The sequence below is a fragment of the Pan troglodytes genome, chromosome 11 (genome assembly GCF_028858775.2).
Source record: "Pan troglodytes isolate AG18354 chromosome 11, NHGRI_mPanTro3-v2.0_pri, whole genome shotgun sequence".
Lineage (NCBI taxonomy): Eukaryota > Metazoa > Chordata > Mammalia > Primates > Hominidae > Pan > Pan troglodytes.
Window position 1 is genome coordinate 112,703,273 of NC_072409.2, and position 15,988 is coordinate 112,719,260.

The following is a 15,988-nucleotide window of genomic DNA, read 5'->3' on the forward strand; positions in this document are numbered from 1 at the left end:
TGCTGTAACTTCATAATAATCGCTATAGTTTCTTGTGAGCTTCCTTTTTTTTTCATCTAAATCTTTTACTGCTTCCTCCTCTTCTGTTTTTTGTTTGTTTGCTTGCTTGCTTGCTTGTTTTTGAGACAGAGTTTCGCTCCTGTTGCCCAGGCTGGAGTGCAGTGGCACGATCTCAGCCCACTGCAACCTTCGCCTCCCAGGTTCAAGTGATTCTCCTGCCTCCGCCACCATGCCCAGCTAATTTTTATATTTTTAGTGGAGATGGGGTTTCACTATGTTGGACAGGCTGATCTCGAACTCCTGACCTCAGGTGATCCACCCGCCTCAGCCTCCCAAAGTGCTGGGATTACAGGTGTGAGCCACCATGCCTGACCTCTCTTCTGTTTTTGATTTGTGCTGGCCTAATCTTGTCATCTGGCCCCTATCTATGGTACTATTTTTCTTCTGCCTGCTCTCAATCTTCCCTGCCACTGTTCATACCCTTCCTTCCTGCTCCTTGACTTGTTGCATGCCATAAACCCATGCAATTGGTTTCCATTTCTAAGACTTGAACCCTATACTTCTAAAACCTTCCCTGAGGTTTCCTAAGTGCTCATTTTTCTGCTAACCTACCTACCCTTCAGAATATAGGGAATGTCTGCTACTTACCTCCTGAAGACAGGAATATTTCCAAATTGATCTGACTAGAATTGGCTGGCATAGTGCCTGGCACGTAGTATATCCTCAATAAACATGTATTGACTAAATGAGTAAGTGAACTGATTTTGCGGATCTCATGCAGCCTATCTATAGGGTTAAAGTGTTTTTTCCTCTGTAACTTTACATCTATTGTCCCCTCACATGTAAAATGCATATAAAAGCCTTTACCTTCAGCTCTATAGGATAGTAAAATCTTATCTCTTCTTCACAGGATTTTTAAAATTTTTAATCTACTCTCTCTATTTGCTGTACATGTGAAACTTTGTCGTTGATCCCAGAGACACCTAGAGGCATTGACAGTGTCTCTGAGATTCTTTGTACATTGTCCCCCATAGTGCATAATGACAAGCCTCGGAATTTAGTATGTAACCGGATTTTTGTTAATGATAATAACAATCACTGAGATTTCAGCTGTTTTGGTTTCTGTTTTCAGCCTCTGAATTATCAAATGTATTATTCGTATTAAGTAGAAACATCTAAGGAAAATCTTTGTATTAAGGAAGTTGTCATGTTTTCAGAGTTAAGTAGCAACTAAATGCAATGTTTCTTTTGAAGATAATTTTCAAATATGTCCAGAGTTTGGTTTTAGACACTTTGTGTGATATTATTGATCAGCAATAGCAATAATAACTTAACTACAAACAACTTGCAGAGACTTTTCAACAGCAAATAGAATACTCGCTTTTTATCAGTATAAAGGTATGTTTAGAATCATCACTGCCAACTCCTTTCAAGAACTTAAGTGTTAAGTATTCCCTTAAATCTGTATCTTCTTGTGTTATGTCAGTTAGTAATAACTGTTAAATGATCCTTCAGTTTTGAACATTCTCTGTTTATAGTTCTAAAATATTTAAATAATACCAAAAATTGATGAAGAATCCCTTTGGGTTTTTGTTGTTTAGATTATATTCTTTCATTCAAGAAAACCCACATAATTTAAACTGAATTTTTATTTAGACTTATACAAAGACCTGACCTATGTGATCAAGAACAACTGCAAAACTTCAGTATTTATGATTTATATTTGTTGCCCCGTGGGATGTATTAGGTTGGTACAAAAGTAATAGCGGTTTTTTCCGTTACTTTTAATAACTCTAAAAAATAGCTCTAAAACAGTGAGGCAGACTTTCAAATAAACATACTAATAATTACATGTCTAGGAGGCCCCTGTCTCCTTCAAAGCAGTCACCTAGGAAGGCTACACATTTGTTCCAGTAATGCTTCTATGGCTTAAAAATGTTGTGGAATGCCTCTGAAATGCTAAGAAATAAAGGTAAAATGACATTATTTTAAGCAACCTGAATTGTGGCAGAGGTGAATTTAATTTTGTTGAGTAGTCAAATCATCCCAGGACCAAGTGTAGTAAATAAAATCTGGAGTGTTGTTTGGAGCCATAGTTGGATGTAAAATAACAAGATGGGCTTTCCTAATGATGCATAAACTAACTCTTGAAATTGTCAAAGAGGGATTCCAGAACCCTGGACCTTGGAATAAATGTATAAGCTCCCAAGGTAGCTACTGTGAAGAACAGTACTTGTCTAGGTAAGGAAAAAAATATGTGTATGTTTGCAAAATAAGATCAGTTTTATTACTTTATAGACAAACCTTGTAGATGAAAAAAATACTCCTATCATGGAACTCTTTATAAGCAAACTTCCGAATGTAAGTAGAATTTCTGCCTCATCCTTTCTAAGCCTGTTGAGAAATCTGAATTTCTAATAATGACTTTTTACCTTAAAAAAGTAATGTTTACTGTTTTAAAAGTAGATGCTTTGCAGTTTCACTTCACCTTTTTTTGATTAGCTTTGTTACTCTATTCACTTTTTATTTCAGTGTATCCATCTTTGTTCATGAGATTCTCAAAATGTGTTTTCTCATTGTAAAATTATCAAACTATTGAACTAAAAGTTAGAAAATAATGTCTAAGCCGAAGGCTATTAATTGTTCTATATTGTTTCAAGCTCTTTTTGTTGGCATTAGTAATGATCAGATGCTTTTCTTTTTAAAGTGAGACCCTATTATCTGAGAGAAGTCTCAAAGATTTTGTAAAAACAAATACCCTCAATTTTGGAGTATCTATTTTCCTTTTTTACTAATAAAAGCTTTAAAAATAGAGTTCAGCCAAACTGCTGGATATTGTTTCTCTAATGTAGAGACTTCCAGGTGGACTCATCTGCCAAGTGTAGGGGGTGGAGCTGATGTGTCCTGCTTGATTGGGGCTTTTCCAAATTCGTTTTGCCACATCAGTCTTCATCCAAGCCATCCAGGCTCCTATTTCTTCATTGCTGAGTTGAAATAATAAAAGGTAAAATGGAGCAAGGAAAGCAGAGAAAATTGTTATCCTTCTGCAAAGAGGCTAAGACAGCTAAATTGTGACATAATTTAAAGTGTTCAAATTTGACAAGTTTGATTGGAAAATTATGTGATCCATGTAATTAGAGATCAAAATGGCCACTAGTTTACAGTTTTAAAGAGTCATAGATTGGCATTTTTACTACAGACTGATAGAGTATTATTTTATTCTGCCCTATATTAACTATTGCACAAATGACTATTGTTTTGCAGTTTGGTGATTTAAATGCCGTGTCTCCTGGAAATCTGGATAAAGGTAAGAATCGAAAATAATGTACATTTTAAGAACTTTTATTTACTAATAAATTCTTACAGAGGAAAATACAGTATATGTTTACAACACTCTGATTTTGTGGAAGTGGCATACAAATCCTAGATAAATAGGAAACTCCTGTCTTTTCATTATTTCTCCATTTTTCCCCATCCCTATGCCTTCTACATATGAGGTATATTAAATGCAGATAACTGAATTTAAATGTAGTTATAAAGTTCTTTATACTTTTTGCCTGAAGTTCATTACAAGCAACAAGAAATTATTTCTGACCATGGCTAGAGTCCTGGAGATAAGTGATAAAATTGGAAGAGACATTTTTATTCAAGGCCCACCAGGCAAGAAAAAAGATTCCTCGGCTCACCTACCTCACCAGTTCCTACTTGTGTGTAGAAAAAGAACTCAGAGATAGCAGTGAGGTTTACTGTAAATGCAAGATTAGTAGTGGTATAGATGAAAAAGGTAACATATGTACTTCTGAAATTTTAATACCAGCATTGCCACTCTAATATACAGTATAATATGATAACATGATATATATTTCTGAAGAACCTCAGGATCAACAAAATCACACAATAAAAAAAGCAAGGTGGACTTAGGGGGAGATAGAATGCGGATAGAGCACACAAATCTTACCCACCTTTATAAGCAGAGCAGAAACAAAACAATACTGATAAAAATACCAGTGCAATTTTTTAAAAACAAGTAAATTTTCTATTAAACACTGCAGGAAACAGAGCCCTTTCTTTTAAAAGGTGGCGGAGGGTGGGAGGTCTCTTGAGGTGTTAAAGAATTGTTGTGGTTATTGACTATCGGCGACAGGCACAAAATGCACAAAAACTGGGGAGAACTATGCACTTCGCCCTTCCAGGCCAGAGCCACTTGGCAAAATGAGGTGAAAGGAAGTACGTGGGGAGTCTGTAAAGAGGTTCAGCGCTATTCGCCAAAGTGTGCCATATTAAGGTACTCAGTACACTAGCAGCGCAGGGAAATGAGAAAATTATAGCCAAAAAAATTGTTGCTACAAATATATACTCTATAGGATTAACCAAATAACCCTTAGAAAAATAAGTCAATGATGATATTAATTAGTAATTTTAGAGCAAGAAAGGTGGTAATTGATATCCATGTCCCACATAAAGCAACATTGATGATATACTCACACCAAAGCCTTATAACCCAAATTTAGGGTTTTCATCCCAGGGTGTCCAGAAGGACAGTAGAGTTTTACTGCTCAGTCAGAGACTGAATTCCAGCCAGGCTTCTTCACACGGTGTTGAACCACAGTCTTCTGTAAACTCCTGTAGCGCCTCATTTTAGTTTTTATGCACCAAATTTCCATAACCTGAAGTAGATTTCTAGAAAGTGTCTTCGAGTTTTTATAGAAGCATAAAATGTCTACAGAGTTACATTCCTTTGTCCTTAGGACCTGGAGAATGGGCTTGCTTTTATAAGTTGCTTTGTAAGTTCTCCAAAGGAAACCTGTCACCCAGAGATAGACCTAAGCAAAACCTACCTGGAACACTTAAATTGTCCAGTCCATTATCTCACTACCCTTTCCATCCACAACAAAATAGACAGAAGAACTTTCCTCACTTTGTCTCCACTGCCCTCCCTGCCTGAAAATGAGCTTTTGTCTTTTCAGTGCTCCCTTTTTTTATTATTTTGACACTAATTTCTTAGGTACAGGGAAGTCTGTGGACAGGGAGCAGAGAAGCAGTGTGACTTGTCCTCACCTGCTGGATGTGGCCTCGCTGGTCCCATTTACCCCCAGACCTCTTGATGGCTCTTGAGATAGAGCCAGATGGGCATACTCAGGACCTAAAGATTGAATGTGAAATCCTAGGAGGTTTTGAGGGCTTCTCCCACAAAATGAGAATTCTTATTCTTGATAATATAAGGGATATTTGCTCCATAGAAAAATTACAAATAATACAGAGAATTAGAAACTACAGAAAGTGAAGCTTTATTATCACAACCATAAGAGACTGCCACCATGAAGAGTTTGTGTTAAGATCCTTACAGACATTTTTGTTTTATGTATAAAAACATGAAAAACCAAAACATGTCCTGCAAACATGTTTCAAGTATACCCTCTTGTTGAAGTAAATGTCTACAAAAGGTATCCCTCTCCCTGTAGCCCTTCAACCCTTTGAATATACTTGTTCTGACACACTCAAATATTATCATTAAGTTCATTTACCAGAGGCAAAAAGGTAACTTGATAAAGTAGGTGGGCCAAGTTGTCTTTTGCCTCATCTAAGAGCACTTCTTTGTTTTATTGGTCGCTAATGCATGACACACATTTCTAGGTAATGCATGTTAATCTCCACCTGTTTAATCACAAATTGCCATTTGTCAGACCTTGCTCCTGGTGGCTGTACACTGTACAACCATATATGGAAGCCCTTTTACCTCTCACTGCTTTTTTCTAGAACAAACTTTGCCCCAATCATAATGAAATAAGAAAAGTCAAGGGGCCTTGTTTATAGAGACAGCTGCATTAGCAGAGATTTTTGCTGTGGGTGTCTGCCGAGTGGTAAAGCTAAAATCTTACTGCTTGCAAGGAATCCAGCTTAATCTGACTAAAGAGATACTTGTTGCACATTCATTGTATGTGATATGCCATAGAACAGTAGAGAATGGAGACCTGACTCTGTTTATACAAGCCACTGTAATTATCCCTCATGAAGAGGTATTCTGAGGAGACTCTCACACAATAGTAAATCTGTATATGTGCATTTTCTCTCTCTAATGTACTTTTGAATTTTAACAGTGCATACTGGAAAAAATTAAATGGCATTCTATTATAATGATGCTTTAGTTAATTTAAAACGTATTACAATTTGGGGGTAACAGTGACTATATAATGCATTTAATTTCCAGAAATGAATACCAGCTATTAACCGTATCAGTTGCCAAGAATAGAAATCCATTGCACATTTTTAATCTGATACTACTGCCTCAACCTTAATAATTTTTATAATAAAAATTAAGGGTTTATTTAATACTGTGACCATCTATAACATTGATGAGTGCCAGAAAGTCTTACAGCAGCCTCTGTTTATACATGGAATAGTAATATTAAGAATCAACATAGGTCTTATACATTAACGCTAGCATAGATAAAATTTATATTTAGTGTAGATTTTTGGAGGAAACAACACTTTTTTTGTGTTTGCGTTTTCAGCTCAGTACATTCCCCAAAAGCCAGCATAACATACCAAAGTGACTACTTTATTATGACACAAATTATGCCATTATTTAATATAACACTTAGGGAAATTCCAAAGGCCTTTTTTAAAAAAAAGTTAACAAAGTATCAATCACAAATTGCCAAAAGTAAATTAATCTCACTATGTTTGAAAGAATTATAGATGCATCAGTACAGCATTGATATGAATAAAATCTGATGAGAAGAAAACCCCTAAGCTTTGTTTCCTGAGAAGAGCTAAGCTGTTGCTTTCGTAATGTCCTATATTAAAGTGTTTCTAAAGCACCTGTTGATTGCTATTTTCTAATTTGTCTTCGATGATAGTCTTGGTATTATTTGTTTGTGCAGATGAAGGCAGTGAAGTAGAAAGTGAAATGGATGAAGAACTGGATGACTCTTCAGAGCCTCAAGCCAAAAGAGAGAAAACAGAGCTGAGCCAGGCATTTCCAGTGGGCTGCATGCAGCCTGTTCTCGAGACTGGCGTGCAACCAAGCCTCCTGAATCCAATTCACAGCGAGCACATTGTCACAAGTACTCAGACTATCAGACAGTGCAGCGCTACAGGAAATACCTACACTGCAGTCTAAAGAATATTAAAGCGTATTTTTCCAGCTTACATTAACCCTGTTGATATTGGGCTTAAGTTGAAAATTTAATAAGCCTGAAGGTCGACTGTTGTCAAATTCTATCTGTGCTGAACATTAACTTTTTGGAGTTGTGAAATGGAATGGGTGTATGTATTTTGCCAGATCTTTTTTTTTAACGTAAACAAATTATTTGCTTCTTAATAATGAATTTTTTCCCTTAGTTTCAGGTGTCAAGAAGGATTTTTACAACACTTAATGTCAATGTTTTGTTTTCTTATAATTAAAAAGTAATTTACATTTTTTGTAGCTTAAAATATTTTATTGTTGATTGTTAGTCTTGGTGTATGATTTCATGTGTAAGTTTTTTAATTAGATGCACTTCTGTGAAATATCAAAAGAAATGATTTTTTTGATTTACACTGGAGGCATGCCCATTTGGCAGCAGATGCATCAAATTTGCTTTTGAAAGGTGCTTTTCATTGGACAGAACCATAAGACACTATTTTGATAACATTTTGAGTACGGAGAGAGAATACAGAGCATTTTTATTATAGTGCTAGAGGGTTTGGAAGGTCATCTATTTTTCTCTGAGGAAAAATTGAGCTGTACATTTATCAGTTCAGAGTAAATGACAGAATTGCAAGAGATTATGCTAATATGTACATAATTTGTGTACATAATTATTAAACCATGTTAACAATGCAAGCTTCCGTTAAACATTGAATTTTAACTATTATTTGCATACCAATTCCTCTGTTTAAAGACTACTGATTCTGTATTTGGGACCACTGCACAGATGCATTCTGCTGTTAAGTGGGGGCTGTTATAGTTAGATACTGAAGCAGAAAAAAAAGACTTGACTTTTTTTTTTTAAGTGTACATGCTACTTATGCTGAGCTGGACATACAGGAAACCATTCCATTTGGATGACTTTCTTTTATTCCAGGTCTTTTTCCTAATAGTAGTTCAATATGCTGCTATTATAAACGAGAATTTATAGAATGCAAGGAATGTAGCAACCTACATAACGTTATTTCCTTCAAAACTATTTCCTGGTTTCTAAAGTATGTGGATTTAAATTGTAAACAGAACCTGAAGGCAGTGTAACTGGCACACCTCACTGTTACTTATCCCCAATTCTGTAGGATTTGGATAGGTGGCTGGATGGACCATTGCCATTGAAGAATGTACATCAGGGATCATCGTACCTCGGCTATTACATGGTGCCTTAAAACAGAACTGAAGCTAAGGTTTAGTAAGGTTTATTTTGTTCATGTGACTAACTCTTCAATCCATTTGACAAAGTGTGCCTGTCATTTTCAGATTCCTGAAGTAAGGACAGGTGACATGTTCTTCAAAGGAAATTTAGGGAAAACAAAGCAAAACAAAAAGACAAAAATCAGTTTCCCTCTTTGAGTGACCGTGGATCTATTTTTTATTCTTAGAGCTGAATATTACTTGATTACAAATCAGATTGCTTAAGGGTGTGGAATAGCAGGCTAGTTTTAATACCAACTTGTTAACATAAAATCATATATGTTTTAGACCATTCTTACTTAGTTACAATTTTAGAAAGTTAACAAAGTAAGCAGGTACTTATCGAAGTGCATCTTTTCAGTCTAAATGTTTGTCTGTGTGTCTAGGTGCTGGTGAGTCCACATGGACACATGAGTGCCCATGGGGCAGGAGTCTGCTATAAAGTCAGAAGGTGAGATCCTAGAGAGTTACACCCAGCCCCATTTTAATTTGCATGAAAAGCCAAGGTTCTTTTAAGCACTCAAATTATTTAATGATTAAAACACAGGAAAGGCACATCTGTTCATTTAAATAGTTGTAAAAAACTAATCAGCAAAAATAAATAGATAATAAAGCCAAAAAAAAAGGAAAGCACAAAATGATTGACAGATTATCAAATGAGGCCTATATTAAACCCAAGATGTTTATCTTTCCAGTGGTATTGGGGTAAGGGGGGTGGGGGGTTGGAAAGAACAGGTGAGCCAGTCTGTAAAGTTAGAAATACCAAATGGCTTATCGGGTAATGCACAGTGTATTTAAGCTGTTGTTGCTTAATTGCCTCAGACTACTCAAATAACATCAACAACATTTCTTAAGTAAAATTTAAATATTTTAGATGTAATTTTAAAAACGGATCCAAATTTTTTATTATACAACTCACTCATATATTTGAAAGCCTTCACTAGCATAGTAGCACCACCTGCATCTAAATGTCATTTAAATTACTGTCCCCCTTTTTCCTCCCAAAAAGACAATGGGTTTGTACCAAAACACACACACACAAAAGGCAAACACAACATGATAATCTGCAAAAGTTCATGTATCTACTTCATTGTGCATAGGAAGTGTTGACAGGTAAAATTAAAATCAAAAATTGAAAAAACACTCTTCATTTTGGCTCTCCTTTCTGAATTTTTTCAGTTTCCTGTCTCTACCCGCCATCCTTTGAGTGATACTATATCTGTATTGGACCAAATGTATTTACTGGTTTCATTTTGTTTATTGAATGACTTTAAATGTATTTATTATCATTGTTTAATTTAATGTTGGATATATTTGTATCATTACAGGAATCTGATAATAATGGGCAAATTTAGATTGATGAGGCTTAGGGATCGGGGATGCTCCAGGATTCAACATTTCTTCCAATTGTTCATGGTTTGTTCTAAATTAGGACAGATTAAGAACTAATAAAACATTATTACATTTGAACTTGACTCCATAAAAATATTCTGATCTCCTTTATGAATATTAGGAATATTCTTTGTGATTAGTGTAAGTAGTTTGGATCAAAACATAAAAAGAAGACCTATGGTTTATGCTACTTCTAGTTATTTGTAGTTCACAGTAAAACATGCACAGACATACACACAAACATTTTCATCAATTTCGAATTTGAATTGTGAAAAATATATGAGAAAATAAAAACAATTTATACATTTGAGCAAATTGAGCAATCACATTTATTGCATTTATTTCCATTTTTCCCTTTTTTCACTCACTGAAAGTGTGGGTTTTCTAAATAATATTAGACACGAACACTCAACAGATTTATTCACAAATGACACAAGTACACATTTTAAGACTTCTTTGTATTTCTTGCAATTATAACCAATCACTAGTCATGAAATATACCTACATAAACCAAGTCCTACACTTTCAGTGAGGAAGAATGTAAGGAAGGTATGTTGACTGTTTTCAAGTTTCAGAAAAGATATTTTCATATGACAGGATTGAGTATCATGGGTATAGTTTGATCTTGACATATAGTTTGAAAATCATACTCAAAAGATTTGCATTCATGAAACCAGTGAACAATAGGGTGGAATGGATGAACCATCTCCTTGGAAGACATGGCCCAATTTTCAATTTTTTCTTTGGCTATCAAGTTGCTAGTCACTTATTCAGGATTTTCATCCAAACTGTGTTTGGACTGACTGTATAAGTCTTACTGCCTTTTCAGAAATCTGCTTTCCTTTGTGTGATTTTTCTTGTACTGTATAGCACGGTTTATGCACCTCTCTTTAGACGGTGTACTTTAAAAACAAAAGTAAAATTTAGAAAATGGTTTTAACACTGCATACCTAAAATTAGTAGTGTGCAGCATTGACTGCCTTTGATTTGTAGTAGACAAGTAAAAATGAATACGTTCTTGTAGAATGCTGTAAAAGTTATTCAGGAATGAATACGGTTTTAGTGCCGTAATCATGAATCTTTTTATATGAATGCAATGTCTAAAAGTGCTAAATGCATTTTCAAATTTTTAAAAATTCCTCAGATGATATATTTGAAATGTCTAAAATAATGCTGTGCTTGAAACATTAGTGTAAAAGGAAAAAAAAAAAATGTGTCACTGTGATGTTGGTCCTCCCTGTGTGGACACAAGTAGAAAGAAAAAACTTGGCAAGTCACCTTTGTGTACAATTTGAGGCAGTGGTTATATACAATAAATTGACCTTTATTATATCCCCCAGACACACACATTCTTGGTGAGAAAATAACAACCATCCAAAAATTGAGATGAGAACTTTTGTGATCTGTATGAATCACAACAGATCATGGGGGAGGAGGATTGGCATGCAGTGCTGTTGAAAATTGGGCTTGTTGCTAGATCAGAACAACCTCCATGTATATGGTTAGAACGAATCAATTAATGGAATCCTAGTATTTCTGCAAGTTTGGTGATTTTTAAAAACTGGAATAGAAGCATTAATTCAGTGCTTAGTTCTAGTATTAGAAAACCCCTTTGATGTAATGCCTTGTATTAACCCTTTGAGCATTGTAAGATATACAATGGGGGACAAAAGCCTTTCAGATCATTTATTTAGACTTAGACCGGTAAAGTATACTCTATATCCAAATGTCTAATTATGCTGTTTTTTTAAAGGGGGGGTAGGAAGGGAAAGTGTTTCCACGCCGAACACTTGCATTTTATATACAACTCTTAATTTTTCTTCAAGAGGGCTTGATATATTTATTCCCAAATATTCACTGCCATCTAAGTAAGTGTACTGTTTACAGAAAAAAAAAAATCAACTTTTCTAGCATCACACCATAGTCTCTAGAAAAGGAGGACAAATACATGGGCCTGGATAGACCTATGTCATAACTGATCTCTGCACATTGAAGGTACCTAGATTGCCTTTAAAAGGTATAAAGAAAGGGTTAAGTTTCTTTTTTTTTCTTTTTTTTTCCCAAAATGAATCAAAAGATCTCATTTATTTAGCTTTAGAAAGTACAAGTGTAAGTAAAGCCTTAGGAAGAAACGAGTTCGAGTGGATTAAGAGAATCTGAACTCTTTGGGGGCAGTTAGGCTATTTGGAGTTAGATCGCTCATAAAATATTGTTTGGGAATTTCACACAGGGCATAATTTTATCTATGCTCCAAAACTTTAATACTTTGTCAAAAAATTATATATAGATAGAATGGAGAGCAAAGCACTTGATTTTAAGCTCATCTGTCAGGAGATGCTATGACTACTGCTTCTGATATCTCTAAATGTCAGTCTGCTTACGCCATTGCTGATTTTGTTCAAGGGAATCTCTTCGTGCACTTGATTCCCTCTGTTCCCTGCGTGATCGAACATGAAAGCAGTGTTGTCTGCAGATGTGCTTGCGCTGCCCTAGCTGGGTGCAAATAAGAGTGTAACCTATTCTGATGTCTGGTGAAAGGCATCCGTAGCATAGTGCAAGTATGCCGTAAACGTTGCTTTTTAGGCAGTTGAGGAAGTCAAACCATGCAAATTACTCATGTGTTAACATGCAATACTCAAAGGGTTTTAATTTAACTCTCTTCTTTTGAATTCTTCATGATGATTTACTGTAAATGCTTCTCAGTTTGCATGCCTTGATCATTGCTGCTAGTGATTTTATGTGCCAGTAGACCTGAGTTTAGTTTACCAATTTTACTTAAATAGTAAAAGCCACTTACAAAGTGACTGCCTAGGATTTTTTTTTCTTTCATTTGAAATAATTGATAATATGTTTTTTTAAAAAGAAAAATGTGTTTTGTCTCTTCTTTTATTTGGTTCTGGTTTGATTCTTTTTCTCCCCTCTTTCCTTTGTTTTTTTTAAAATAAATTATGATGTTGGGATTGGAAGCCCTGAGTAATGAAAATCTTTGGTAAGAATTGTTTATGTAGCTCAATAACGAGGACAACAAATATTCTTTAGAAGAATTTTGATTCTGAGGAGGAAAGAAAATATAAAAACTCCCATTGACTGTTGATAACCAAGTAAATTTTTCCTTCAGTAAATTAGTATATTTGAAGAAACGATCGCCTTGTTTTAACTTGCTAAACAACAATTTTAAATGACCCAATAAAGAATCTATTGAATTTTATTCGTTTAAAAAGCATCTTTTGTACCAAAGCAAATTTTTTTCTCTACTCATTTCTATCATCAATTTGGACCTATGGTGGTGACCAATGCATTGGTTACAGAAACTTTAAGTGAGTGCCTTGAGAAAACTTGGAAATTTGTGCCTGAGGTGGTAAACTTTTAATTAGGTTAATTGTAGTGCTTACCAATCAGTAACTTCACTATCACTCAGGGCTTTCGTACCTTCTAGGTAAAACTTCTTTCATTGTGTTTTTTTAAGATACTGTATTTTTTTTTAAGTGCCATCATTTAAATTTCACTTAGTAAGTGGCAGATTACATTATTCAGTCCCACAAGCACAGAAACATAGTAACACTAGGAGATATTTGAACATTTATTTTACAATCGACTGAATATATTATGTAAATGAGGTAAGCAACTTTTGTAGAGATTGTATGTGTGAGATAATGTAATGTTCTTTTCCAGTTTTTGGACTACAGTTGAATAAACTTTTTAATTATTTAAAAACATCTTTACCGAATAACATGTGATGGTTTTTTGTATAATGTATTTGATTTTGTAAATACGTATTTCCTGATGTGATTTTTGTGAGAAATGCTAAATCTTTTAGTATATCATGTCCTCTCAAAATTGGCAGGAGCTAAATAATAGTTTGTGGGCGATTTGTATTGTGTACTGTACAATAACTGGGGAACTTTTATAATTATAAAAATATATATTAACTTTTAGTGTGTTGTTTAAACAAATGACTGGAACATACTAAAGATATTAGTAGGATTTTTCTGAATATTTCAGACTTGAACTCAGGCTAGCTTTCTTGTGTTTTTCAAAACAAAATGGTGTCTTGTCTTTTAAAATCAATAAATTTGTTTCCTTGTTACAAATACATTGGAAATGGCTTGGGTTTTTTCCCCCTCAAATCACTGCCTGGAGGCTAATAATACAGTACCTCATCTGGAGGGTAGTATCTGCCATTCATTAACTTAGAAACAAAATTAAGTTGTTTTCCTTTTTTGTGTCAGATGAAATTGGCAATATTTACACATGAACAGCACAAAAAGAGAAAATTATAAGCCCAGCAGGGTACAAATCTTACCCTCAAAGAAAATTAATGATTGAGTGCGATTTAATTTCAGACGTTGTGACATTTCCATTGTAAATCCAGATTTTTGGATGTTCATAGTGTGTGTGTTTTATGTCACTTCACATTGGTATTTGGCACTCAAGTTCCTTTCTTACATTCAATTTGCTTATTAAAATTTATTTTAACACAGTTAAGAATATATGCTGCCAGTTTTTTTCCATTGAATACCTACAGGAAAATTCACTTTATGGTGTACAATTCTATGAGTATTGACAGACACATACAATCATGTAGCCACCAGCCTAATCAAGTTTAAAATGATTTACCTCACATTTAATTTTGTTTCAAATCTCTCTCTCTCTCTCTCTCTCTCTCTCTCTCTCTATATATATATATATATATATATCCTCCTGTTAGAATATAATAGCCCATTTATCTGGGGTTTCTTTAAAAGAAAGAAATACAAGGCAAAAAATATACTTTTTGGAATCTCCACCATAATACTTCCAGATCATAGCCTAAAGTTATCTCTAAAGATACACTATTGCTGGGCGCAGTGGCTCACGCCTGTAATCCCAACACTTTGGGAGGACGAGGCGGGCAGATCATGAGGTCAGGAGTTCGAGAAAAGCCTGGCCAATATCGTGAAACCCCATCCTACTGAAAATACATAAATTACCCAGGCATGGTGGCATGCACCTATAGTCCCAGCTACTTGGGAGACTGAGGCAGAAGAATCGCTTTAACCTGGGAGGTGGAGGTTGTAGTGAGCCAAGATTGTGCCACTGCACTCCAGCCTGGGCAACAGAGTGAGACTCCATCAAAAATAAAAACAAAAAACAAAAAAACTACACTATTGGCATCTTAGCCCACAGAAACACCAAATTCATTTTAACTCACATTTAAACCAGTATCTTAGAAATGTATCCAAATAATGTTATTTAATAAACAAATGAAAGAATGGTAGGCAAAATTATAGCTAGTAGTAGAGACAGTACTAGAGTAGAAATAAAAATAATCTGACCAATATGGGCATTTTTATGTTGCAGCCATTGCCACTTTTGAGATATTTGGAATTTTCATACAAAATGAAGAGTTCCCAGTTTCTAATCTTATTTTCATATTTGATCTCTCTTGGAAATTTGAGGTCTTTCAAATCTCTTATAATTAGTGCATTACTTGGCTATAATACTAGTCTTGCCGTGAGTTTTTAATATTATTTTCTTCTGCTTTGGAACTCAGACATTTCAAAACTTGAACTCAGCCTACTGACAGAGAAATGTAACTCATTTTTATTTACCCATTCAATTCAATCACCTAATATTTTTTCATTTTGATCTAAATGTAATGTAGTTTCTCTCTCTTGCTCACTCTCTCTTTGAAAATATAAATAAAAGGTAATGAAATTTCCTGAGACTATGGAGTTCACATAGCTAGTGTCTCATGATCAGTAATCACAACTTTGAAGGAGACAGACATGTGAATGTGGAGTAGCCTCTAAAACTGAGGTTTTAACTTGTATAAAACTTGAACATTTTGCAGTTTGTGTGTATGCCTGTATTTCTGCGAAGTTTCATAGCTTTCATCACGTTTTCAAAGTTATATGCAACCCAAAACTCACTGTTTAGAATGTTACCACTAAATTTCAAACTTAATTTAAGCTTATAAAATGACAAGTCTAGAAACAGCATATTAATAATTACTAATAGCAAGTTGATTTGTTATTATCGACAGTAAATAATAAACCCCAAGCCTTTGCATCATCTTAAAAGATTATGCTCTCTTGGGTTCAAAAAGCTGTAGTGAAGCCTTCAAACTCTAAAACCATTTGCTCTCGATTTTATACTCAAGTTGCAATGCAATAGAAACAATGATAATCAAAGTCAAAATGGCAAAATTCAGTTGGAGCTTCTGAAGAATTAACT

General features: G+C 34.7%; 1 protein-coding gene across 39 annotated transcripts in view; it reads left to right on the forward strand.

Moving 5' to 3' along the window:
- The window catches only part of RFX3 (regulatory factor X3), a 308,560-nt gene extending 294,693 nt beyond the window's left edge, over positions 1-13,867 (forward strand). For 21 of the 39 annotated variants that reach the window (XM_063787175.1, XM_063787190.1, XM_063787170.1 and 18 more), the window contains 2 exons: positions 3,265-3,307; positions 6,861-9,855. In XM_063787175.1, the coding sequence (XP_063643245.1) occupies positions 3,265-3,307; positions 6,861-7,123 (306 nt within the window). In that variant the 3' untranslated portion in view covers positions 7,124-9,855. 39 annotated transcript variants of the gene reach the window in all.
- Positions 13,868-15,988: the final 2,121 nt, after the last annotated feature.